The 23,828-nt window shown below is 39.4% G+C and overlaps 1 protein-coding gene across 1 annotated transcript in view; it reads right to left on the bottom strand.

Moving 5' to 3' along the window:
• Nucleotides 1-23,828, bottom strand: part of CDKL5 (cyclin dependent kinase like 5) — a 209,672-nt gene that overhangs the window by 23,824 nt on the left and 162,020 nt on the right. The window contains exons 9-14 of the mRNA XM_032389645.1: nucleotides 22,679-22,868; nucleotides 17,053-17,133; nucleotides 12,786-12,937; nucleotides 6,407-7,373; nucleotides 2,452-2,553; nucleotides 2,058-2,163 (exon numbers count right to left, since the gene is read on the bottom strand). Coding sequence (XP_032245536.1) covers nucleotides 2,058-2,163; nucleotides 2,452-2,553; nucleotides 6,407-7,373; nucleotides 12,786-12,937; nucleotides 17,053-17,133; nucleotides 22,679-22,868 — 1,598 coding nt within the window. The remainder of the gene's footprint in view (nucleotides 1-2,057; nucleotides 2,164-2,451; nucleotides 2,554-6,406; nucleotides 7,374-12,785; nucleotides 12,938-17,052; nucleotides 17,134-22,678; nucleotides 22,869-23,828) is intronic.

Raw genomic sequence — 23,828 nt, 5'->3', positions numbered from 1 at the left:
TCCCAGGACCCTGAGATCATGACCTGAGCCGAAGGCAGATGCTTAACCATCTGAGCCACCCAGGCGCCCTTCACTTGCCTCTTGACGAGTAGGACTGAAAACAGGAAGTATTCTAGAAACATCTGTCATTTCAATGATACCACTAAATCTTCATCCAGTTAGATTTAGAAGAATCACTGAAATGACATATGTCTCCAGATGTTTCACCTGGTTAAATCTCTTCCTTCTATTTCTGGACTTTCTAAAATAAAAATGTTCTACCTGCTAAACCCTGAAGTATATTATGAGGAAGACAAATGAGGGGCTTTGCTGACATGAACCAATTCAATTCACTTGCAATCAAAATAAAACTGTCTTTCCTAATTAATCAAAACTTTATTAACATTTTATATTAAAGTATATACTCCAGACATCTATAGGAATAACACAGGTATGATCCATTTTGGAAGTAAAACTTACAGTGACAGAAAAAAGGGCATTTGCTCATATACACTACAATATTTTAGCTAACTTTAATCTGAATTAAAATTTTAGTCCCTTAAGATTATAAAGTGACCACCGCATGAGAAAAAACCAAATGCATTAAAAGGCATATTCAATGCCCTATGCTTTTTTCAAATGGGGCTGGGAAGGAACAAGTAGCCTAAATCAATACATATTTAGTCCTAAATAATACTTCTATACATTTATTTAGCTCAGGTTCCTAGTTAAGATGACCAAGCAGCTGTCCGTGTTCTCCCCCAATTCCTGTCCCTTTCCAGCTGTCCCCCCAAATCAAAAGAATAGTGAATAGCCAAACGATGTAGGTGAGGGCAACTATAGAAGGTCATGATGACTCTTACAGGCTTTCAGAAGCTGAGCCTCTGAAACATCTAGGACCTTGCCTCTACCCTGGTGGGCTTGCTGTTAGTCTCCCTACCAGGGGCTAGAGCTCTGGAGGGGTTCTCACTCTATTGCTACATAGCTCTTCAAAGGGGATGCTTTTCTCTGTCAACATCTCCTAAATCCATACAGCCTCCAAAGCCTCTGTTTTAGTTGTCAGTTAACCATCGAAGTACATTTTTAGGGCTGTGCAAGTACACTTGAGGATTTTCTTTCATTCAATCAACAAATATTTATGAAACTGTCAGGCAGTGCGCTAGTCAATGAAGGTAAAAGAGGAACATATGATCAAGGGCCTTGCAACCTTGTGAGAGAGAAATGCAGACAAAGAATCAATACCATGTAGTCTGTGTCATGTTAGAGGGCTAGACAAGGAACCATGGGTAGAACGGAGAAGAAAACATTTCACTTTAGGTGGAGAGGGAAGACATCGTACTGCAGAGGACTTCAAAGTAGAACCTTAAATGGGACAGAAACAAGCTATCCAAGCAGGGGAGGAGTGTGTTTCAGGAGGGAGGAGCAGCACCTGGAGAGGACGGCAAGGGCCAGGGCATGGAATATCTGGAAAGTCATCTTAGGGAATCCAGATTTTGTTGTGATGTCAATGGGAAACCACCGGAGGACCGTCAGCTGGTGAGAGACAGTAAGGACTGGGGGCAGGCAGTGGGTTGCCTTGCTCTGTTTTTGCCTCGTAGCATTTATTATCTTTTACTGCTCTAATAATTCTTATATTTAGTGTAGTTCTCTCCTCGAGAGAATGTGAGCTCCATGAAGGTGGAGACCTCTGGCTGTCTTGTTCACTGACATGGTCTAAGCTAGACCAGCACCTGGCACACAGGTGACATCAATAAATACCTTAGGCACTTAATTGAAGGAATGAGTGGGATGGCCAGGACACAGCTGCAAATGGATCATTCCAGGGACTGGTTTGATCGCAACCTTGGGAAATAGGGAGATCAGCTGGGAGGCTACTCAAAGAACCCAAGTCAGAAGCCATGAGGGCCTGAACTAAGACAGCAGGACCTGAAGCAGAGAGGTGTTGGAAGGCAACAGCACAGACAAGAACCACGCTGACCTGAAGTCAAGGCAGTGAAGTGTAATGGAGGGCATGGGCTGGAGGTGCAGGGAAGGGGAAGAGAGAGAGGACCCGGGTGGGTGCTCAGGGCTGGGCTCACCTCGGTAGAAACTGCCAACTCTCCTCGGAACAGGGTCATTGTACAGGTGTCTATTTTCTTTGGGGGCGGTGCCATCATCAGAGTGGGGGTCATGATATGCTCCACCCTGAGACAAGAAAGAGGTTTATAAAAAGTTAACAATAGAGCGATGATGATGTGGCCTATTAACTTAGAATAGTGTGTAACTGATCTAGAATTTACTCCAGGATCTTTTAAAGAGAAAACTCAGAATTATGGCATGAGGAAAACTACTTAACTTCATAAGCCAGTTTAAGTTATTTGCGGGAGATTACGTATGAAGAAATTTTAAAAGATAGGCTGTAATGATGTCACATGACTACTCTTTACAGACAAGTTTTATCGTAAAAGTTAGCAACTTGTGGAGAATTCAGACCTCAGACTTCTGCCTTGCATGGAACGAAGAGGTGCCTTCTCTGGAAGATTCTTTAACGGAAGATCGAGCCACAGTCATCTCTGGAGGGAGCTGTTCTCCAGGCTGGAAGTCAAATTTAAAAGGATTTATAAGAGTGTCCTGTTCCTAGGGATGAAAATCACCTAAATCACCATGGGCTTTATTTGGCATAATTAGTACCTTCACCAGCTAAAATAAAAAAATGTTAGTTGGCTAAAACACAAATTGTCCCATAAAAGAGTGAATCATCTGATGAATGTAAAATAATTCAAACAAATGTCACACAGATGGAAAGTGAAATTCTCATTAAAGTTAAGGCAAGCAGGGAAAGAATTACGCTGAAAATAGTTCAATTAATTATTAAAAACAAAGAAAATTATCTTCCTAATATCTAGATAGTCATGGTTCTGTGCAGCACTCTAATTAGATTCTATTAGTTAATCCAAAATTTCTTTAGCAGATTTTTCCAAAGAGAACTATGCAGATCCAAAATTATTTTTCACTAAGAACTTAAATGGCAGATTCAGATGAAATCAAATGTTCTTTTGATAGATCATGGAAGAGAATCAGTACTCTTAATCATTTGTCTTAAAATTCCCTAACTACTGTAATTTTATGTACTTAAAGTTTTCTTAATCTTCTCTAGGGTAACAGTACTTGTATTTCATTGTACTTTCTAAACCATGATCAGGACAGCACACATCTCAGGAGACACTGCCTATTTCCCTCAAGGAAGTGAAACACAAGCTAAGAGCAGCCTTGGTCGACAATGGTGTTCACTGAGGGGAAAAGTGGCATCTTCTACCCTTGAGGAAAACAAGATTAAGGAACAAAATTACCAAGGCATTAGGAGGACTTAGCTGCATTGCATATCTGCAGAGAGTCATATCTTGAGCCTTACGTGATATATCAAAAACATTTTATTTAAACTTTAAATAGGATTCTGTCTTTGTCTCCCTCACTCCCCAGATGTACTATGAAAGAATATTCTGGGCAGGAAATCATCCTAGGTAGCCTTTCTTCTTCCTAACTTGTGATAAGATCTCATTTGAATTTCAGCACCTGTATACTTCACAAAGCCCTCTAGAAAAGTCTTTTAGAAAACAATGATTTATATCTAACCTAACTCTTAAGTGACAGTGCTAGTTCAGTCCCCTTCCTTTTGAAGGTGGCCAGAATATTTTGTAGGACAGTGATTCTCATCATTTACCCATGGCTTTAGTCAATGTCATCTTTGTGCCTTTAAACTTGTACTATCTTGCAGCTTGGAACTGTACCTCCTGAACTGGACTTAAAATTCTGTAACAGTTGGGTCTGTGCTTAGCCCACAGTAACCATTTATAATTAGATTATCTCCACGATGTTCACAGTCTTTTTTCTGGAACTCTGAGAACCAGTCCATTTGTCTTTTCTCCAAGTTCCAGCTTTTTATTTTTCTTACATCTCCTCTATTTACACTATGCTGCATGCTAGCACGCTTTACCTGGTTTTGACCTCCATCTAAGGTTTATGGGCAGCTGCCAGGCTCTAGAGATCTTTCTAGGCCCTAGAGGTTCTCTCTTCTCTAGAGGGACTCCTCCAACCACTGTTCTGACTCCAATCATGGCATCTCCTGCCATGTGCCATCTCCTCCATCTGCAAGTATGCATCTCCCACTCCTCCTCCTCTTACCTGGGCACCAGTCTTTCCAACCTCATAAAGGACAGCTCTGCTTAGGGGCCTAGGGTCACTTCAGCCTCAACAGGTCAGCATGATACAGTGCAAAGAATGCTGGCCTAGGGACCTAGACACTGTCTCATGATCCCAGCTCCACCTTGGACTAGTTGGGTAAAACTTGGGCAACCCACCTAACTTCTTAGATCCTTAGCACACTCATCTATGAAATGAAGGGGTTGAATTAGGTAACTTCAAAAGTCCTTTCTCCTACTCTGAAAAGGAGTTCCTAGGAAAGAAACCTGAAGGCTTCCTTTTTCCTGTCTTCAATCTTTCAATTCACATATCCTGCTCTTTGTACTTCTGAGGAGTCTTTAAGACCCACTATTTCTGTTTTCCCACCAGCACTAAGGGTAGAACATTTCCCCCTCCCCTCATGCTTGATTTACTCCAAAAGCGACCTCAAATCTTGCATTTTTCACTTCGGCAACGAGGAACAAGTTGCAATCCCCACAGCACACCATGCTGTTTAATGTCTCTATTAGCCTCCTCCTCTTTTCTGCCCTCCTTTCCAGCCTTTCTTAAGGTCAACTCCACTTTCTCCCCCTAGTTAAGCCCCAGAAATCTCTTCTCAGACACCGCCTCCCCAGGGAACCTTCCACAACCCCTGCCTGGACTGGGCCATGCCTCTCTGTCTACGGCACACTTGCCTCTAGCGTGGCGTGGGCACAACAGCCTCACGGTATCGCCATGACCGATCCCTGGCAAGTGGGCCCCAACGTGCACTCCAAGAGTACAGGGGTCATACCTTTTTCATCTTTCTCAGGAGAGCCCACTATGGTGCCTCATTCAGTAAATACTGAACACATCCTCATTCTTTAGCCATCCAAAGCTTCTCTCTACATCCTAGCTCAGAGCAAGACCTTTAGTTGCTCCCAAAGCCATTTCTAACTGCTCCTATTCATGATCTCTCCCTGTTCTCAGCTCCTATTTATAGCCAGTGCCGTAGTAATTTGCTTCTTAATTATTTCATTGTTATCATGTATAATTTAATGTTCCCTGAGAGAAGATAAGTTTGTCAAGGGCAAGAACCCTACCTCAGACTCTTTTGAGTGTCTGAGAACACCTAGCATAGAGAGAATGTTAAATGTCTAGAAAACAGTCCCCACCATCACAGAAGCAGCAACAATTAAAATGTGTTTGACACTCTGCCAGGCACGGGGCATGGTGCTTTATACACCATGTTGAAACCTTACGACACGACTCAGATGAGGAATCTGAGGCAAAGAGAGATTATATCACTTCCCCAGATTTACATCATTTGAAGCAGACTACAGAACTGGAACACAAACCCAGGTCCGCCTGGTTTCCCAACCTGAGCTCTTAGCTGCTTTGCTACATCGACTGGTCTGTTACTGACTATTTCCACCCCATCTTCAGCACCTATCTTGCTAAACCTCCCATTACATATTCCATCCGTATTTTCTGGAGTTCTGACACAGAACTGTCTGGTGAATTTATTTTCATATCCTCGAAAAGGGGAGTACTTTCCCTACATGAAATTCTTCTCTCCTTCTGACACTGGCTTATCTCCACCCTCATTTCGTTGATGCAGATGAATGTTTCATAGAATGAAAATGTAATTTAAAAAACGTGTTCTGTTGTAGGACTGCTACTTCTTTTAAATAGGTTACTGTCAGCAGTTCTAGAGTTTGAAAAATCAGTAAGACGGAGGAAGCATGAAGATAAAAACAATGCCTTGAGATTTAAAAACAATCCAAAAGACTGTAAATTAACATTTATTTTGGCCTGAAGTTAAATTTACCTATAGTTCTAGATAAATTAGAAATTTTTCAATTCAGTGAAAATATCGAGTAAGGTATAAGTAAAAGTGTCTGATTTAAACAAACGTGGTCTGGAAAGATTAGAGAAGATCTCTACAAATCACACTAAATTTTGAGAAAATTAAAAACTATCCCATACAACTGATGAACTCCGTACTAAATCAAAAGAGGATTCTCTCAACAAAATATGCCAGAAAGGAACACTTAAGAAGCAGATTTCTAAAAACAAGTTTTTTTTGAATTCTCCTGAGTACTCAACAGTGGGCCTTAAATAATTAATTTTTTTAACAGATAGTCCTTCAAGTATTGCTTCCCTAAATGCATTCTATCAAAAAAGCACAACCTCCTACAGTAGGGAAAACTGCAGACTGACTCTATTCACACCCCTGCACCACCTTCCCATGATGAGCCAACAGATCTAGTCAAGGTCCAGTCTGTACCTGAGGTGATAAGAGCTGCAGGCTGTTGGCCCTGGCCGCCATTCCTTGCCCTACACTCAAGCTTCCGTCCAAGCCTTTGGCTCTCACTTTGTCCCGGGTCACGTACATGGAATGCCTATGTGGACGCTGCTGGGAAGAGAAGGGGCTAGTGTAGCCCAGCCCATAAGAAAAGGATTCATGAGGTGCAGACAGAGAATGGGAATGGCTGCTGTCCATGTGCTCGGGCAGTTTCAACTCCTCCATCGTTTTAGAATGCCTGGTTGTGGTTCGGCGTGAGTCAAGAGTGCCTTCACTTCGATTATTTCTCCCCGAGGGGCTGAGCAAAGTTCTCGTGTCACTGTGCCTGGTGGGTGTTGGGCTGGTGGGAGAGTTCAAGTCCAAGCAGCTGGATGGGAAGTACCTGCTGGTATTGGACTCTGCAATTTGGGCCCTAGCTTCAGAAAGGTTGCTCACAGACTTGGAGTCACTCAACGCCCCGTGGCTTTTGGCCTTGGTCCTGTAGGAGGGACTCCTAGAGGACTGTGGAATAGTGTCAATGTAGCTATGCCGACTCTGCTTTTCAGTGGGCTGCAGCGTCCCAGCTTTGCTCTGAGAGCTTTCCATAAATGAGTGCCGGTTCTGCTGAGATCTGCTGCTTGACTTGAGGTACTTTGTGCCTGGGCCCTCCGAAGGCTTTGGGTCAATATTAAAATCAAACTCTGTCTTTGACTTGGCTTCTTTTGGGCTGAGAAGATGTGGTATGTTATTGTTGGTAAGATCTTTGCTGGTAGACCCAGGTTGGCTGCTTGCTTGGTAGGTTTTGGTGTGCATGGGACTAAGAGTAGCTCCAGCAAGATTTCCGTTTAGGAAGCTTTCGTTGGCAGGAAGACCTTCGTCAGCCCGGGGCAGACCCACACTTAGGTTCTGGATGTCCTTGCTGTTGGATCTGTGGTGAGACTGCAAAGCAGCACTTTTGCTGCCTTGGTTTCTATGTTAAAAACAAAAGAAGGATATCAGTTTCCTTCAATAGCAGACACACAAAAAGTACTGTTTAAAAAAAATACACACACGCACACACCCTTAAAACACCTCAAAGACTAAAAACATTTAATTCGCTCAAACACATGCCAACAAATGACAAGTAACCATAAAAAGTAAGCTGGGTAGATCAAGTCACTCTGCAACAAAGCAATGGTCCTGACGAAATGATTTTGACATCCTTAAATGTTCAACTAACTTGTTGCCAACACGGTTTCTAACTGATAATCTGGGAAAACATGTTTTTGCTATGCTGGTGCTCACATGAGTGTTTGTTATAGAATGCCTGATAAGAAGAAGAGAGCTAAGCTATAACAAACTCCTTATAACTCTTTGAATGCTTGAATTTCAGAGGTAACATGTGGACTTGAACGTCATGATGTTCCTTGAACTTCCCTTTTATTTGTGAAACTCACTGCCTGCTTCAGAGATACATACTCACAGCACACACAGACACCAGTATCCTTTTGTCTTTAGTCTGTATCGTCAAAGAATGAGAGTTCTTGCAATATACTCAAAAAAAGAAAATGACACTCTAAAATCAAACGTAAACTTTGTTGGAAAACATGATGATCAATGTTTATGTTTTAGAGAAGTGGCAATACTTTTAGGGTACTTCAGGTACCTCCTTGTACCCTAAACAGGAATGTGTCTCTAACTTCATCACAGGGATCTAGAGAGTTAATTTCTCTCCAGAAGACACAATTTATTCTCTTCTTCATCATCTCACACGTCATTATTCCAAACCGACTAAGGCCTTCTTTAAGATTTAAAGCTTCATTTCCTACCTGGCTTAAAATACAAAATACAAATCCAGAGGAAAACCTTGTCCTCTAATGGAAAGCTAAAATTGACCTCACAGCAAGGTCAGTTTGTTCAACTGCAACTATTTAAAGGACCAAATTATAGTTTGAGATAGGAGAACGCTTTTAAGTGAAAAATAATTTACACAATTCCCTTTTTATTATGCATTCAGAAAATTCTGCTGCAAATATTTCTATTGCTAAAGATGGTTTGACATGGGGAGGTTTGTTCCCATCACACACTAACTGGAAGAAGAGTCACATTTTTTTGTCTGTATAATGGTAATCTATGAAACTATTCCTTCCCATTTTCCCTAAGAACCCATTGCTCAGGCATCAAAGGTAAGGGCTCTTTTCCCATCCTCCTACCCTTCAGAGTGTTAAAAAAAGTATCTGATAACAAGCAAGCCTGTAACAGTTGTGGAAGGCCTCATCTCCTAAATATACTCACTAATCTCTCCTGGCTCAGTCACAATTGCAGCATCAAATAAGGTCCCTTAAATATGAGCTAACTAAATAAATAGCAGGTCCTAGACCTAGAAAGAAATTACAAAGAAACAAGAGTTTCGGGATGCCTGGGTGGCTCAGTCAGTTAAGTGTCGGAGTCTTGATCTTGGATCAGGTCGTGGCCCCAGGATTGTGAGATCGAGCCCCATATGGGGCTCTGCGCTCAGCAGGGAGTCTACCTCTCTCCCTCTCCCCTCTCCTCCACTTGCGTGCGCTCTCTAAATAAATGAATGATAAATAAAAAAAATTTTTTTAAATAAAAAAGAAACAAAAGTTTCACCTTCTGTTAAATGATGTCAACTGACTCTATCCCCAGGATCAATAAAGGGCAGTCATCATATCCTAAGGCATCAGGTTGGTTTTTTTTGTTTGTTTTTTTTTTTTTTTTAATTTTTTTATTGTTATGTTAATCCCCATACATTACATCATTAGTTTTAGATATAGTGTTCCATGATTCATTGTTTGTGCATAACACCCAGTGCTCCATGCAGAACGTGCCCTCCTCAATACCCATCACCAGGCTAAACCATCCTCCCAACCCCCTCCCCTCTAGAACCCTCAGTTTGTTTTTCAGAGTCCATCGTCTCTCATGGTTCTTCTTGTTTGTTTGTTTTTTAAAGAGAGAGAGAGCACACTGGCGAGATGGCAGTGGAGAGGGGGCAGAGGGAGAGGATCTTAAGCAGACTCTGCACTGAGCACGGAGTGGAGCTCGATACCAGGACCCTGAGATCATGACCTGAGCCAAAATCAAAAGCCGGAGGCTTAACTGACTGAGCCACCCAGGTGCCCTAAAGGCATCAGGTTTTAAGCCATCAGAGTCATTTGTCAATTTATATCTCGATAACTAAAATATCTAAGCAACTTTTCAAAAACCCAAACAACAATATGCAAATAGTCTAACCCATAAATAGGTCTACGTGTGCTGGTTATCTCCCATTTACCCAACCCCCAGTCTGTTCTCCATTTTGCTCTGCCCCGCTCAGGGCCTCAGGAGTCTAATGCTGCATACAGCATCACCCGGGATCCCTTGCCACCTAACTCCCAGTTGCACTTAGCAGTGCAAGGGGCCGGGGGCTGTCTTCCCTACTCTTTCCCAGCATGCACCCTAACTCGGGTCACAGCTGTGTCTGTCCAGATTATAGCTCTGATGGGGTGGATCCTCCTGCCTGGTTCCCCTGGGCTCTCATATTCCTACTTCCTCCCCTTTCTCCTTCAGGTCTAGAGAGGGTAATAGCAGAGATAACACACACAGATACTGTGTAATGTCCGAAGCTCCAAAGAAAACCAGAAAAGGATAGAGAAGAGTGAAGACAGCTGCTAAAGCTTTTGAAACTATTGGAAAACACTGATCTCAAAGTAGAGCACAAACCTACATGTTAGGAAGAACAAATTCATAGCAATGTAAGATACAGTTTCTAATGTGAAAAGGGAGGTTATAATGTTAAGGCAGAAACATTTATCAAAGAGTTAGGTTTCCCATAAAAGTACAAAGAGCCTAAACCCCTATTCTGAACACTTCTGTCTTAGTATTAATTTGAAGCCATTGAGCTTTGTACATAATTCTTAAGTAGAAAGGGCATCAAGTTGTCTTCAAATTGGAGTTCTGCCAAAGCACAACAATAAAAAACTGCTCCGAAAATTCCATAGATCTCTTTGGCACACAACTGTAAGGAATCTGTGTTAAACTGCCAAGCACTTAAGAGGATTTTATATATAAACCCTTCTGAAATGGCTGGCAGGACAGATAGTTAATCTCTTTAGTTAAAATAACTTTCCAAAGTAAACATCAAAGATGCAAAGCTACATTTTTATGGAGAAGGATGGCAAAGCAGAACTGGTGAGAGGGCAGGGCAGGCTGAAACACCATCCCACCACGTCCAAGGTCAGGAGAACCTCAGGACAGTCTGAAGGAGACTCAGGCAGGGCAAGGTAATGCCAAGAGTCCACTGCCTCTTCTACAGAGACATGAACTTGGACAATAGAAGACATGGTGTGTGAATGTGTCTCAGGGCAGCGGTGATGCTGTGAACACCTCTACAATAGTGCTGGGAAGTCCGAGTTAGCCATGGTCTGTGTAGTTAGTGTCCCCAACAAGAAGGGATTCCATAGACATGTGTAGAGAAAAGGACATTTCCACATACATGTAAACTGAGCTGAGATCATTCCTAAAGAAACCACTTAGGACTTTTTCTTTTAAAATTCTACACAAGTGTTAAGACCTAAAAACAAAACCTTCCAGAGATTTTATTTACTTATTTCTATTCTTGCCTACTTCAAAAGAAGATTTGGGCAGACTCCTTGAAGACCCATGTAAGCTATAGCCTTATCACCACACACATCCTCCTTGACAGATTCCTAAAGAAGGTTCCCAGGGAGAGCCTCAGATCCCCATCGGGGATCTCTCAAGCCAAGTCATTAGAGGACAAACACACAGGCCCCCTTTCATGATATGGGTTATTACCACTAATCACTACAGCACGAAGCAAAAACTTATCATCAGTCTACTGAACTTTATATCCTTGGGATCCTTTTCCTTTGCAAATGTAAACTAGAGGAGTCAAGTGATAATTAAGGTAGAAGGGAGACAAAAGTACCCGAACTGTGAGTGATCCCAGATAAGACAGAGGCATAATGTGAACTTCCTAAATGGAAAGGAGTAACTACATGATGACTATTATTCCTTAGTATACTAAAATCTCATGGAAACAGATAACAAAGTGAACACAAACTTGGTTAAGCAGAATTTGAATCTGCTCACAGGCCTCCCTGGGGGAAAAAAAAAAGAAACAAAAAAAAAACCCAAACAAATAAAACAATCCAGGTAAGAATGGTCTATAAGATGTGAGGGAAACAATAACCAAAACCAAACATTTAAAAGAGTAAAGAGCAGTAAAACACAATCACACCATCGCAGTTAGGCAGAGAAAACATAGGATAAATGGTTATTGCCAATTTATGGATATGCTCACAGATCTTCAAAAAGTACCAGGTCTTGGGCTTTCAAAATTCCAATAGATTAATAACAATTATTCTATGTGGAGAGAAAATTGCGGTGAAAGGAGAAAAAATTTATATTCAAAAAGCTTCATATTAAGAATTATCATTTTCTGTTTCTCTTCTAATAGTAGATGAGCGAAACAACTTACTAATCCCAGAGTCTGAGCAACACCAGATGACAAGACCAGCTTCTTGGTAGAGGAGGGAAGACAGCCCCTCAGCCCAGAAATAGAGGTTTTTTGTTTTTTTTTTAAGATTATGCTAAAAATTTTTATTTTAAGAAGCACCAATTTTAATCACTATCTACCAAACTGACTCTACTATTTCCATATTCTTATTCTTATGAAAAACTAACTTCTCAACTCAATGATTAAAAGAATAACAGGGGCGCCTGGGTGGCTCAGTCGTTAAGCATCTGTCTTCGGCTCAGGTCATGATCCCTGCATCCTGGGATTGAGCCCCACATTGGGCTCCCTGCTCGGCGGGAAGCCTGCTTCTCCCTCTCCCACTCCCCCTGCTTGTGTTCCCTCTCTCGCTGTGTCTCTCTCTGTTAAATAAATAAATTAATTAAATAAAAATAAAAATAAAAGAACAACAAAAACATAAGAGCCTTCTAATAGAGCCAAACCTACTTGGTTCAGTTGCAAAGATTGTCCTAGGTGGCTTCCTACCCACTTGTGTTTGACATCCTCTTCTCCCTCCAGAAATCCCCTTGCCCTCACCCACCCTTTTGCCTCCAAGAATCACACCTGGGCCCCATTTACACAGAATCTTCTAGTTCGTGAGTCTGGAAACACCCTTAGTTGCTAACCTATGCTACCTTTCCCAGGAAATGCATAGGTTTCCATAATATACTTGTTAAAGGTAAGAAAGTCTTTAAGACCCACACAACTCTTTAATTGTGGTTCTGAATCATGTAATAAGCATAAGAAAGATATTTTTGAATAAAGAGGGCTTTCCTTCTTTTCTCTAATTGCATCATTTAAGCAGCCACCTCCTCCACCTACTTGTAAGACCAACACTGCATCTGTATTTCCTTAAAAGGGAATATTTACCTATTAGACAAAGTGCTGCTTTCCACGTGGTAAGGTTTTCTTTTTGCTGACCTTGAAGGGGAGCGATCCAAAAGTCTCTGGGTTTGAAATGTAGGGTGATTCAAACACTGTTCTGTCAAGTATCTGTCAGCTGGGTCCAACTTCAGTAAATTCTTAGGAAACAAAGTTAGGATTGGAAAGAACATTACAAAGTCAAATTTAAATTGTAATAAAAACCTTATTTCTTTTCCTTATAAAGGAAATGCATGGTCATTGCAAAATATCTAGCAAACACAGTTTAGTAAAAAAAAATTTTTTTAATAGGACTATTTAAATTACCAAACTGTCAGGATGCCTGGGTGACTCAGTTGGTTAAGTGTCTGAATTCAGCTCAGGTCTTGGGTTCCTGGGATCAAGCCCTGTGTCAGGTTCCATGCTCAGCGGGGGTATGCTTCTCCTTCTCCCTCTCCCTCTGCCCCTCCCCGCCCCCCGCTCATGCTCGCTCACTCGCTCTCTCTCTCAAATAGATAAAATCCTTTTAAAAATTTTTTTAAAAATTAAAAAAATAAATTACCACATTATCTTACTACTGTTGTCCTCTGGGAATAAGCCCTCCCAGCCCTTTTTTGAATATCGTATATACATATTTTCTTTTATAAAATCTGGCTTATATTATACATATAAGTTGTGGATCCTGCATTTTTCACAGACTAATCAAAAACATTTTTTACAACATAACTTAAACATTTGAAATATATTTTGGAAGAAGTATATATTCACATGAAAGAATATACACTCATCTTTCTCCTGTCCCCCTCTCGGGAGGCAGCCCATGTTATCAGTTTCTTGTGCATCCTTCCATAGATACTCTGTACCTAGTACCTATCTCTGTCTGTTCCTTTTATTTTACCCATATAGTAGCAGACACACAATGGTCTGCACTTAGCTTTCTTTCCAATGGACATTAGATCTTAAGAGATCATTGCATATCAGTGAAAAGCTTTTACTCTATGGATATGCCTTAGGTTGTTTTTAGCAATTCCCTAATGATAAACATTTTGGTTGTTTCCTTTATGAAAAATACTGCAACAAATAACTTTACAACATGTTTTTAAATGACTAAAGAAGTGTGTGGTATAGATATACCATAATTTATTCAACTGGTCTCTACTGTTGGACATTTAGATGGCTGCTGCTTTGCACTATTATAATTAATGCTATGATAAACACCTGAAATCCTTGCACACATACATGATCCCTCTCATAGGATAAACTCCCAGAGATAGATTGTTAGCTATGCAAACTTTTGAGGATTATTTTCTATGTGTTGAAAAATCATCCCCTGGGAAGGTTGACTGAAATGATACTCCTTCTTAGCAACTGAGAATCTACCAACTTCCTGGCACCTTCATTTTTTTTTTTTTTTACTACTTGTAAACTATAGACATTTAATAAATGGTATCTCATAGCTGTTTTAATTCACATCTGTGATTACTAATGAGGTTGAATATTTTTATGCTTATTGGTTACTTATATTCCTTCTTATTTTTCTATTTGTGCATCTGTCCTAATTTTTTTTTTAAAGATTTACTTATTAATGGGTAGGGGGGCAGAGGGAGAGGGAGAGAGAAAATCCTCAAGCAGACTCCTCGCTGAGCGAGGAGCCAGACTGGGGCTGGATCCCAGAACCCTGAGATCATGCCCTGAGCCAAAATCAAGATTTGGATGCCCAACCGACTGAGCCACCCAGGTGCCCCGTCTTAATTTATTTTTAAGTGTTCTTTATATATTACAGTAACTAACCCTTTTATGTTGCACATAGTAGATGTTTTAACAACTAAAATGTTTTCTTCTAATACTATTTATCTTATTAGTAATTGGACAAGATTTTAAAAGGTGAATCATTATTAAAATAATTTTTATCGACAAATTAAGCAAATATATAAAACATAAACCTACATAACCTAACACAACTCAGTAGAGCACACTGGAATCTGCTGTGATGATATTCTCACAGCAAAATTCACTGATGGCATTTTCTCTCAGAGAAAGGAAGAATGTTCAAATTCCAGCATTCCCAAATCCATCTCTAGGTCACTTTCATTGGTTTTACCCACAGTTAATCTCTTTGTGATCCACTTGAACAGTGAGAACAAACCTAGATTTGCTCCCAGTGAGCCAGAATTCAATTTCAGACAACCACCTTTAATAACCTAGCACCACAGAAAATTTGAAATCTGATCCTACCACACACTGAAACATTCATTTTGGGTCAAAAGATTCTGGTAACCCAAGCCACTGTTTACATGCAAGTGGATTTATATTCATGTTGACTCAGACACAATTCTAAACTTATCTCAGTTATATTCTCCTCTTTAGAAAATGAAACTTAAAAATGTAAATAGAATAAAGAACTGAATTAAATACAATTTCACGTTTTTTGCTTTTTGTCTTTTTAAAAAAATAACTGAACTTTTTTTTGTTAAATCATTACCAAGTCTAATTACCAAGGGTCAGTGTGGTACCTGGTAAAATCTAGCACAGATAAAAGTACAAAGATAACTGGAATCTTTCTGTATTGATACCAATTTGGAAATTAAACTGTCTAATTCCTATTTAGTATATTTAGCTTCAAATTTCTTTAACACTAAGTAAACATTTTTATTGAAATGTACATTCATAAGGTATGCAAATTATGTATACATTTCAGTTAGTTTTTAGAAGGTAAACATATCCATGTAACCACATCAAGACTGAGATAGAGAAAATTATTAACACCCCAGAAACCTCTTCAAGACCCCCATCCCTGGCTCTATACCCCTGTGCCTCCTCACTCCTGGAAAACACAATTCTGAGTTTTCTCACCAAAGATTAATATTGCCTTGTTATTGAATGTTATATAAACAGAATTATTCCTTTGTCTTTTAGCTATTTTTAAAATGAATTTGAAAAGTAAATAACATTATTTATCTTTTCATGAAGAAATATATTCTCTATGCCATTCCCTAAAGCAGATTTGTTAATTTTGTCCATATATAAGTACCTAAAATGGCCATCTCATCCTGCATCTGTTTATACATATTGGCCATTTTAGAGGGGATACAGGTTACCAGAATTAATCCAAACTACAGTAATTTATATGGACTCTATTTTAGTTTTAAAAAAATGTTGTTTTTTCCCCCTAAATACTGAATTTTAAAGCTATTTACTCAGTGAGTTTTATACTTTCCTCATAATGACCTCCTCCTTTTAAGTAATTTGAAAATAGTTCTTTGTCTGTATATGCAGTAATTTCTACAGTTGATAATCTTAAAATAGCACTTTGACGCTAGTAGATATTTGGCTTGTGAAAAGTCGTATGTACTTCTAATTTAAAATACTACTCAGGAGCCAACTTTTCTGTATTCAACTAGTATCATACATTTGAAACCATTTTGATGTTAACTGTTTTAACTGCCAGTGAGACCAAAATCATTTTTATATACCTCCACTAACTGAAATGTATACATAATTTGCATACCTTATAAATATTTATGTATTTAATATATGTATTTAACTCAGTTCTTCTTCTTTATTCTATTTACATTTTTAAGTTACCAAATCATTAAGCCCTGATAAATATTGATTGTATGACACAACATATTGACAAAATCCAACTGATTCAAGAGATAATTTATGCCTAATTAACATGAAAGACCCTTGAGGGCTATCTTTTTAATAGCTTCTCTCAACCTGTGTTCAGAACACCAGCACTGTAGTTATTTTTTTAAAAAAGTATTCAGTATTTAATTGAATTTGGGAAATGTTGAGCAAGACATAAATGCTTCTTTACTATGGGATTTCTGAAAGCCTTCATAAATTAATGAATATTGTGATTCTCTACAAAAGGTTATGTGGTATGTGGCCTTTCTAAAAGCCATGCCCCCTCCCCCACCATTGCCCCCACACCAATTTGCACAGTGCTCCTCAGGACACACAGGAACATAGTTTAAAGCACAGCAAAGTTCTGAGAGTGCTCTCAGCAATTTCCAACTGTACCAAGTGTACCTTTAAAGACTCTGTGCATAATGTAACCTCCTCTGATTTTGAACAATAAACTAAATGGGCATAAAATAAAACTGATCCATTAACAAGTGTTTTTTGAAGGTCTACTATCAAACAACCAGCACCAGCTTATGGACTGGCTGGTGCAATGAAAGCTGGAGAAACAGGATTTTTTTGTGTTTACATGTGACCAGAGCCTACTTCTGTGAAATACATGTATACAGACAACATCAACTTGGCCCACCTTCATTAAGTCAAGTAAGACGCTATTTAGAATTCCAAGGTATCTTCTCTCCAATGTCTGAGGATGGTTAACAGCTGGAAACTGTAAGAACAGGACAGGAGTGTTAGCACGTGGGGGAGGGGACACATGTGCATATGTGCTGTGAGTGCTGAAAAAGGTAGCAAAGGAACAGAAGTTACTGCCCTAGTGCCAAAGTCAAATTCATTTCATATGTCTATTACTTTTATGTCTATGTATTTGAGGTACAGATTAATAGGACTGGGTGTTAAGTAACAGAAAAATGTACAGATGAAAGAGGATATTAAATCTAGTCAATGAAGCATGTAAAACAAACCTAACTGTAAAAACTTGAGTGTATACAGTTTACACAGTACTGTCTTGTTTATATAGATAGTTCAGTTATAATACAGTTTATACAGAATTTGTCTGCTTACATAGACAATTCTTAAGCCTTTTTCACAACATCATTTACTCCTGAAAATTAGAGAAGTGAAAAAGAAGAGAGAGAGAGAAGGGGCACCTGGGTGGCCCAGTCAGTTAAGCTCAGCTCAGGTCATGATCCCAGGGTCCTGGGATCGAGCTCCGTGTTGGGCTCCCTGCTCAGTGGAGAGCCTGCTTCTCCCTCTCCCTCTCCCTCTGCCTCTGCCCACCCCCCAACCCCGCTCATGCTCTATCTCAAATAAATAAATAAAAATCTTAAAAAGAGAGAGAGAGAAGGCAGAGAGGTCAGTACTTAAAAGGCCACAGAAATAGCAATAGTGAATTCAGACATATGTTCTAACAATGCTTTTAAAATACTCTTTTAATGACCTATTTTCAATTCCTTCCTTTATATAAGTTGGAACAGAAGGCAAACAGTCTCCTAAATTAATAAATGCCTTTCTAAATAAAATGAGGAGAAGAGGTCAAATTTATTTAGGTGCTCTGTCCTCTCTGCCACCTCGCATTTTGCAACATCTAAGTGGATGAGAAAGTATTAGAGCCCAATGCCATGTACTCCATCCTAATGGGAAGGCTCCTTTGCTTTATTTCCTTTATACCAATGTAAAAGCATGTCAGGGGCGCCAGGGTGGCTCAGTCGGTTAAGCATCTGCCTTTGGCTCAGGTCATGATCTCAGGGTCCTGGGTTTGAGTCCCACATCGGGCTCTCTGCTCAGCGGGAAGCCTGCTTCTCCCTCTCCCACTCTCCCTGCTTGTGTTTCTGCTCTCGCTAACTCTCTCTCTGTCAAATAAATAAATAAAATCTTAAAAAAAAAAAGGCATTTCAAAGTACTAGAATCCTTAAACGTGTTCAATACGTGCATGGGAGGACTAGTTATGGAGGAAAATTCAAACAAGGCACTTAAGTTGAGATTATGACATTATCTATTATCTGCACACTGTGCTAGGGATGGCAGGAATTACAGCATATGGGTCAGACCTAAACCATGCACTTAAGCAACCTACACTCTGGCTGGGACAGCAATCAGCACTGAAATGTGCAGCCAAAAATTCTACTTGAAGCTCGGAGCAAGGAGAGACCAAGGTGGTTTGCAGCTGGAGAAAAAAAGAATCCACAGATAATACTTGAACTAGGTTTTGAAAGATAAGAAAAATGTGAGGACAGAGAAAAGTAGGACAGCACCCCAGATAAAGGAAGTAGAAGGAATAACATGAACTTAACACAGACACACAGGCAATAATCTATAACTAATTACAGAGGGAAGCGATGCTACACAAGGCATTTTAGCAATTCTTCTTATTTTAGAGATGAAGAAGGTGACAATCAGAAAGTTCAAATAACTGATTCAAGGCAAGTTACATAATTAAAAAGCAGAACTAATATTTGCACCCAGGTCTATAATCCAAACCCACACTCTTTCTGAACCTAGGCACCTCTCTCAACGGAAGTTCTTTTGGATGTTGTTGGAGTATTAAATATCAGCCCAAAGAGAGACACCTGTCATGCTGTGATAAATAACTCTGTACTGCTACATTTTAATTAATATTTTGCTTATGAGGTCTATCTTATGCTACCAGATGTCCCTTTCTTTCTTCAGAAGTAACATTTCATTGATAAGAAAATTAATGCAGTGAAAAGGTATTAAAAATATGATAAAAAAATGACCAAAGTTAAAAAAATTTAATATATATGCTTTTGAATGAAATTTACCATTCTCATGTAATAATTCAACAAATAACCAAAACTCAAGCATAAAAGTTTAAATTATATCCCAATGAGTAGCTTTTCTTTCTTAATCACTTGAACAACACAATACCACGAGAGTACGTCTTTAGCGAGCACTTACTATGTGTCAGGCACTGCTCTGGGCATGTTACAGATAACATTTCACCTTCACAACAACCCTAAAGGGTAGTACTTCTGTTATCAGCATTTTCTACACAAAGAAACAGAGGCATAAGAAACTTGCCAAAGTCATTCATGTAGGAAATATGGAGCCAGGCTTTGAACCCCAGCAGTCTAACTCCAGAGTCTATGCCCTAGACTATGGGACATCAACTGTTACTTTTTCAAAATAAAGCATACCAATAGAGCAACATCTGGTTGACTTTCCAATCTCTACACAACTGAATCAAAACGCCAATAACACTAGACTGGTCACCGGCGAGTCTGTATCTCATGGAAGTTCCAGTTCCCACACTCTACATGCTTAGCTATCTTCCACAGATATTCTCCAACAAAATGATAAAGGAAGACATTTCTCTCAAATGACATTGCTAAACCTCCAAAAAGATTAATCTAATTTAGTTAAAATACCACAAACACATTCAGACTAAACTGTAAAATATTAAAGTTTATAAAAATCAAAGTGTCATGGAAGCAGCAATTTCTATGAAGATTATTTATAAGCGATGCTGTCATGTGCTATCCAGCATTTTACAGATAATACTATTTAGTGAGGAGACTGTGAACAAAACGGACCACACACAAATGAGGGAAAGAAATCCTTCGTTTGGCCTATCTAATCTAAATGCTACTCATTCTTCATATCCATACAAATTTCAAATTTCTATAAATCTTTCTCAAGTGAATCCAGCCAACTATGATTTCTAACTTTCCAGAATGTTTAACACTCTCATGGTCTCAGCCATACTGAGAGATGTATTAGAAAACAGTGCAATGCAGTAAAGAATGAGGTGCTTTATTATAAGTTATATTGCTTTCCGATTATTTCATGCAAAAACGTCTCAATTCTTCAGCTAGTTTATAAGTTATTAAGGCCAGGTACCATAACACATCTGTTTACACTCTCTTCAGGCAATCCAGCACGGAGTCTCTTTAACCAGGCAAAGAACAGGCAGCCAGCAGGCCAAGCTTGATGTTCCAGAAGTTACTGCTAAAATCCTGAGGTCAAATATTCAATCTTTCATTACTATTCAACCTTGTAGGCACTACTCTAGATGTGCTGTGAATATAATGGTGGACATGATAGTTCATTTCCTCAAGAAATTCATCAGTTCAGTGAGGATACATTTTTTTTTTTTTAAACAGCTATTTAAAAGAGATGGCAATGAGAGCTACTGGAGCGCAGAAGGGGGAGTCACCCACTCCCTGGAGGAGTCTAGAAGGGCTTCCCGGAAGGAGAACACTTGACATCAGTCTGGGGGAAGGAGGAGGAAAAGCTGTCCATGAAGTAGAGCGAGTACTAGGAGCATCATAGAAATGAAAATACAGCGCTGTAGAAGGAACATGTCAAGGAAATGGTAAGAAGTTCAGTACGTTGACAAGTAGGGGGCAATGGTGGGAATGAGTGGCAGACAAGGCTGAAGGGCTAAGAGCAAGGGGTTCTTAATGCTACCCCCTAAGGAGTTTAAATGTAAGCAATCCCATACAGACTTTCAAATACAAAGGAGATATAATTGAATGCATAATTTGAGGGAAGATTATTCCAAAGGCAATGTGAAAACACTAAAGTGAAGACAGAAAGTTGGAGAGATGTGTTTAGGAGTGATCATCAATATTTCAGGTAAAAAGGTGCTAAGGGTGAAAGAAGCATTAGAGATGGAGAGAAGGGAGGTTCAGCTGAGCTTGAGTGCTGGTGACACAAACTGGCTCAATCCATCATTCAAGTATTCACTGTGTCCCTAACTAGATGTGCTGGGCTCTGCTATAGATGTTAGAAATATAGTGAAAAAACAGTTGATTTCTGCCATTGGGGAGTTTATACTCCAGTAGTTGAGAACTCAACAGTTAATAATTAACAAGTAAACAAATGAACAACACAACTACATACCAGGGGAAGTGCTAGGATGGAAAAAAAAAAAGGGTGGTGCTATGGGAGACACTAGGAAGAGGGTGGGGGCAGTATGTTGGTGTCATCAGAGAAGGGCACATTCTTTTTTTTTTTTTTTTAACGATTTTATTTATTTATTTGACAGAGAGAGAAACAGCGAGAGAGGGAACACAAGGAGGGGGAGTGGGAGAGGGAGAAGCAAGCTTCCCGAGGAGCAGGGAGCTCGATGCGAGGCTCGATCCCAGAAGGGATCATGACCTGAGCTGAAGGCAGACGCTTACCGACTGAGCCACCCAGGTGCCCCAGAAGGGGACATTCTTGGAGCTGAGATTTACGAAGTGAGAAGGGACCACACAACAGAAGCACCTTCCCGGGAGAAGGAGCCACAAATCCCAAATCCATGAAGCCGGAAAAATCGTAAAATGTTTATAGAAGGCAAAGAAAAGGAAAGACAAGCATGGTAAGAGTTTGGAGAGGAGCGGGCACCATGTTGGGTGCTCTCATGTATGAGGAGGGGATGCTCTTCAAAGTGGAATGAACGGAGGTCCAGAAAGTCAAAAGAAAAAATGAAGTGCTTTGCGAATGTCAAGAAAACATGGTTTGAGAATCATGCATTTAAGAGAAAGAAAGGAAGTGGCGGTGAGCTTATTTTAGAGTTCTCACAATGGTCACCAATTGGCATGTTAGCCCAGAGTAGTTGAAAACTAAAAAAGTAGCTTTGGGGGTAGATGGAAGAGAGAAGCAGCCTATATCTGGCTACTCTAATAAGGTGCCTCTGCAAGTTGCTTGTCTCTCACCTGGGGAAAGTTTATACCTTAAGATCCTTTTTAAGCATATGCTCTGAAAACAAGTTTTGTACAAAGTTAGCAAGTCTAGAAAAGGCTGCCCAAGACAATATACTGGCTTGAAAAGAAGATCTGATGTTTCACTGTCAAGAGACAAGAAATACATGCTAGAACACAACCTTTAAATCTATAGAATGCAAGTATTCATATTCTCCCTCAAATCATTACAAATACATTTGTTCAAATTAGCAAGTCATTTATACATTTTGTATCTTTTGGGGATGCTTAATATTTTAGACAAAGAAACATTCTGAGATAATCAAAGTGTAGAATATAATAATGCATATGCTAGAACAGAGTTTGAAAATTTGGAACTTATAAATTAGGAAAAACATTAGCAGCTGCCACTTTCAAATTCAGACTACTTCTTAAAATTCACAAATACTATGTAAGATTCAAAGATAAAATATTATAATGAGGATTATAAACATTGTATTGGGAAAGGGAATAGTATTCAATGGACAGCTTAGCATTCCATTGTGCAATGAACAATGATTTAAATACTGCTGTATTGATTCCATTTGGAGTTTTAGTAAAGCCTCTTACCCGGAGCCCATGGAATCGAGGATTACTGTAGAAGAGCTTCATCTGTTCAGATGGAAGTGGTCCTAGCACCTTCTGAATAGTAAAAAGTTGGTCAATTTCGCTTTCTCCAGGAAATAAAGGCTGTCCATCGCTAAGCTCCCCAAGAATACAGCCCACTGACCACATATCGACGGACTTTCCATAGGGAGCTCTGAAAAGCAAAGGGAGAGATTATCTTGCAAATGAAGAAATACATTTTAATAATTTCCAAATTACTTTGAACAGATTCATGATTTAAAGCAATTTGTGTATTTAAGGAATTAAAAATGAGGCTGAAAAAAAGGAATTACGGATATCCAAGTAAAAATTCAGAGCACAAGTAAATAAATCTATGCTAGTAAAACCATCAGTTTAATAATAATTTAGTTGGTATACACTAAGTTGAAATCTATTCATATCTGGGCATATCTTGAACATGAATGGCTTAATAAACCCTAAAACAGTGCACATGTCTGATGAGTTAACACTTCACTTAGAAAATCAAATGCTTCCAAGAAATGCATTTTCTAGGTAATTATCCTTTAGCTCTTGAAATGTCAAAAAGTTATATACCTCATCCATTTTTTGAGATCAGTCTATTAAAATGTACTACCGACTCACATGTCTTCTTAAACAATAAACACTGAGTACTATTTAACTTCTGATTGCATAGAATCACAATTTCTAATACCTAAGAGTGGGCTAAGCTCTACTGCATTATTTACCTAAAACTATTTGTACCCTGTGTATATGGAGCTTTATGATAACTATTTGCCTCAAAGCATGCTTTTTCCATTTCCTTAGGGGTTTACAGTTCCCCTCTAGGATCTGAGTTTACCAGAGGGCTTTAGGAGTATTACTGTTATTAATAAATGGAGGCTATAAGTGAAAACCTAAGTACTCCAAAAACAGCTTTATATGTATGCCCCAATATCTATAGTCTTAAATCAAATTATATGTGGCAGATTAAGAAACCTATTTTCTTTAGTTTCAAACACAAATAATCCAAGTTTTAACAAAGGAAAGCCAGGGGTGCCTGGGTGGCTCAGTCGGTTGCGTGTCTGACTCTTGGTTTTGGCTCAGGTCATGATCTCGGGGTTGTGGGATCGAGCCCCACATCAGGCTCCATGCA

Source organism: Phoca vitulina, unplaced genomic scaffold (assembly GCF_004348235.1).
Source record: "Phoca vitulina isolate PV1807 unplaced genomic scaffold, GSC_HSeal_1.0 scaffold55, whole genome shotgun sequence".
Lineage (NCBI taxonomy): Eukaryota > Metazoa > Chordata > Mammalia > Carnivora > Phocidae > Phoca > Phoca vitulina.
The sequence above is the reverse complement of the archived record's forward strand: the minus strand, read 5'-3'. Positions and strand labels throughout refer to the sequence as shown.